We start from the raw sequence: 3837 nt of genomic DNA, 5'->3' as shown, positions 1-3837 counted from the left end.
TTTTCCGTTTACCCATTTTTGAACCCATTTATCTTTTTTTTACCCATTTACACCTTTTTTACCATCCACATGTTTTTTTTTTTTTTTTTTAACAACTTGAAAATGACAAAAGAAAATTTTGTCATAATTTTTTTAGATTAATCGGATTATGCAGGTGTTTTGTGATTATAGTTTATACTAAGCAAAAACTTGGTACTTGATTCTCTTGTTGTTGTCGATGAATTTGTTTTTGACTTGAATTCGATGTAACAGGATATGGCTTTTGCAATTTTAATTCAATATAACAGGACATTGTTCGAGGAACTTTAGATGCTAATCCATCGGTAGTCCTTACTAATCCGATTGGCAATCAAATTATTTCCTTTTTGTTCTGACTTTTATGCTCGATTCGATCGGATTGTCAATGGATTAATGGTGTTTTTTTTTTTTTTTTTTCTTTTAACATATATTAAATTAAATGGGTAAATGGATACCCGTTATAATCGCGGGTAATACCCATAACTGGTGGATACTCGTTATAACCGCAGATAATAACCATAACGGTCCATTTAAATAGACGGATAACCGCGGTTATCCAAACCCATGAGTATTTTGGCCACCCCCACTTACGATACGGAGCTGGCGTTTCTATCTCCAAGGATTGTGAAAGATGCTCTACTAGAAATATTCTTGGTATTGCTGCGTCTCATACTCCCCGAAAAGTGGATGGATCCCTTGGATTTTATAACAACTATATTCTACATGCTGAATTGTATAACAGAAAGTATTGACTTCCCATTGTTTTCTTGGATGAAACAAGAACATCAAATTCCGGTATTATTTGTTCACCAATTCCACATTCAACACACAAGTACAAGAGAAACAAAATGACATTTTGGAGAAAATATTGGCTCCAAGAGACCAATCAGTGTCGAATTGCATCACCTTAAAGATACGACAGAGGGTACAAAAACCGAATCGATCAACATCACACAAGTACCAGTAAAACTAGCCGGTGAGCGCAGAGTTGAGGGCACTATGCACATCGACTCCAATCTGGGCTTCAGCTTTCTCCAAGTCAGTCGACGCTGAGTTCAGCTTCTGGTTGAACTCTGCAAGCCCCTTCTGGACAAGACTTGCATCGACACGGTCAAGTGGGACTGCCTCTACAGCAATTATGTCTGCAATAGAGTTGGCATGGACGAATGCAAAACCACTGCTGACAAAATACTTTGTGACATCAGTTCCTTCATGTACCGACATGACCCCAGGTTTCAACTCTGCAATTGTTGCTACATGTCCAGGAAGAACACCCATATGCCCAGTGCTCGCTGGTATTATTACCATGTCAACCTGTTAAGATATAAATTGTAGAAACTAATGAATATAGTACAAAATCCATGGATATCGAACCAAATACAAACAATTTTAATGCAAAACAAAACTCTTGGCATCGCTTCTTTGGATTACTGGTTCACACAATCAACAGATAATGTTGCTGCTAAAAAGTTTGTTCTCAATAGTCATAGAGTTTGGCAACAGACATGGTGACCTCACTTACAAAAGAAAAAATTGAATTTAACATTGTCGAATTCTGTTAACTCTATCAATTTCCACTTTGGCAAGAGACTTTGAGTCATAACATTTTTTTATTTTCTCTGCAGAAGATGGAACTCAACTTCAAGAAACTAATCTCCGATAACATTAAAAATAGTCATGCAATTATGCAACTAATCATTGTGTTTAGTTCCATTTATTTACTCTATCAGAAGCAAGTTATGCTGAAAGTTTCAGTTCAGTTTCAGTGCCGTCTATCAATGTCAGAAATGGCAGTGAAAAGGATAGTAAAGAAGGTGTTCAATGATTATCCAAGTCCAACGCTATAAATGCAAGACCCCGATGAAACTGAGGAGGGAGAGCATGTTGATCTCAAAATGCATCACCAAAAACTTTTTCTTAATTTGTGGAGAAAGAGAGAGATTCATTTGGTTTTACTGGGACAAAGCCATCTTTAGTTCCAAATGGGATAAATAAAACAAAAAAATTGGACAAGTATAATATGCCATGATGTACTTACCTTTGCTATTTGAAAAGATTCACATAGCAGTAAAAAGGAAATTATGACACCATTCGTATAATATGGAATGTAATTTTCAGTTTTCAAATAGAAGTAACCTAGATTATGCACAGGAGCAAATGCATTACACAAAACACACAGGTAGAAAACTAACAATTTAAAATCAACAGGACCTTGACATTTTTTTGGGTATGCAACCATGTACTCAAGTCCACAAATTTTTTAAAAGGGAACTTCAAATGCATTAACAAAACAGAGTTTCCAGCCCTTTAGATCAAATGCATTAACAAAACACATTTTCCAGAACTTTAGCTTTCGTTACAAGCAGTATTGGTTTCTCCTCGGATTGAAAAGTCCGCAAATTTTTTAGAAGGGACCTTAAAATGTCCACATCTGTTCACATGTGAATTTGAATTATTTTACACAGTACAGCTTATGACTTGTAAGAAAGAAAAATGTACTACACTTAAAGCATCCTTACATAAACTAAATTGAGATGAAGTTCATCTTACAACAATAACGAATGAAAACATGGAGTATATTGCAAAAGTAAGTGTGATATACAATAAGGAAGTGGGATATGAGCACTAGAAATGTTTGAAAAAATATGGAAACCAAGCAATAAGTGCAGGTCTAAATCTTTCATTGGTCAAGAAAGTCGAACACTACGGATTCAAAGTTCCATTTTCTTTTCTTCCAACACCATCAACAGAAAAGTAACCAAAAGGGATCAAAGTGAAAACATGGATAACTAGGATTGGAAAATGCTATAATGCATCCACTCAAAATCCGAAACAGATAGATGCTTAAAATCAATCTAGCAAAGACATTTTATGTAACAAGCATAATCAGCACGATTTAGGTGTAAGTTTGACATCGAAACAAAATACTAAAAGACTTTCGCAAAGAAACTCAAAACACAGAAGTCTCATACAAGAAACAGCACAAAAATATTAATATGGCGGCATCTTTTGTAAGTACTATGAAGAATCGACATTAATATTGAATTAGCTCCAAACCCACCTAGACCTACTAAAAACAACAGAATACCCAAATGAGTTCACATCAAACAAGAGATAACAAATTCAATCTCAAAACCACAATTAACACCGAACCCAGTAAAACCAACATTAATTATACCAAACCCATATCACAGAAATGTCAAATTAAACACCAGATCAAATATTTGAGAAAACCCACAACAAATCTCTCCGAAACTGACCTCTTTAGCCGAAAGCTCGGACGCATAAGGGAGCACAAAGTTGACAGTGAGCTTAGTGGGGATCGACGACGGGGTAGCAGGCCGAGGCTTCATGAAGGTCAATGGGGTCTTGGGGGGGTCTATGTGCGGGACCACTTTCTTCCAGGCGTCAGTGAAAGTCGAATCCGCTGGGGCAGTCTCAGCGACGTCGGTGGAGAAGGGCCGGGCCCTGAGGGAAATCGTGGATCTGGTCAAGAGGGTGGTGGCTCGGCGGAACATGGTGGCGGAGTGAGGGGTCGCTCGGGTTTCGCAGGGTCGGAGACAGAGTATGGAAGGCTGGGGGATTTTGGTTTGTGTTTCGGAAATGGCTCTGCCGTTTCGGCTTGTGGAATGGAGGAGAAATGGGTACGAATTTTGTTGAGGACTGTTGTGGGCTTTGTCAATGGACTTTGATATTTGTAGTTTGGGCCCATTGGACTCATAAGTAAAGATTAGATTATCCCAAATCATTTGTTATTTATTACCTACCTATAGCCGGTAGGGTGTACCCTGTAGAACATAGGTCGAACTCAGGGTTTCC

The 3837-nt window shown here is 37.6% G+C and overlaps 1 protein-coding gene across 1 annotated transcript; it reads right to left on the bottom strand.

Moving 5' to 3' along the window:
• Positions 1-790: 790 nt before the first annotated feature.
• Positions 791-3837, bottom strand: LOC148698457 (ATP synthase subunit delta', mitochondrial-like). Its single transcript, XM_088683665.1, has 2 exons — positions 3279-3837; positions 791-1332 (listed from the first exon to the last, which is right to left on the bottom strand). The coding sequence occupies exons 1-2, from the start codon at positions 3765-3767 to the stop codon at positions 988-990; spliced, it is 834 nt and encodes a 277-aa protein (XP_088539791.1). The 5' UTR covers positions 3768-3837; the 3' UTR covers positions 791-987.

Source organism: Pyrus communis, chromosome 2, assembly GCF_041283825.1.
Source record: "Pyrus communis isolate YQ-2024b chromosome 2, ASM4128382v1, whole genome shotgun sequence".
Lineage (NCBI taxonomy): Eukaryota > Viridiplantae > Streptophyta > Magnoliopsida > Rosales > Rosaceae > Pyrus > Pyrus communis.
The sequence above is the reverse complement of the archived record's forward strand: the minus strand, read 5'-3'. Positions and strand labels throughout refer to the sequence as shown.

Coding starts and splice junctions, on each gene's coding strand:
- LOC148698457 (XM_088683665.1), bottom strand. CDS start 3,767: ATGATTTGGGATAATCTAATCTTTACTTATGAGTCCAATGGGCCCAAA. Junction 1,333..3,278: donor CCGAGCTTTCGGCTAAAGAG/GTCAGTTTCGGA, acceptor ATATCTTAACAG/GTTGACATGGTAATAATACC.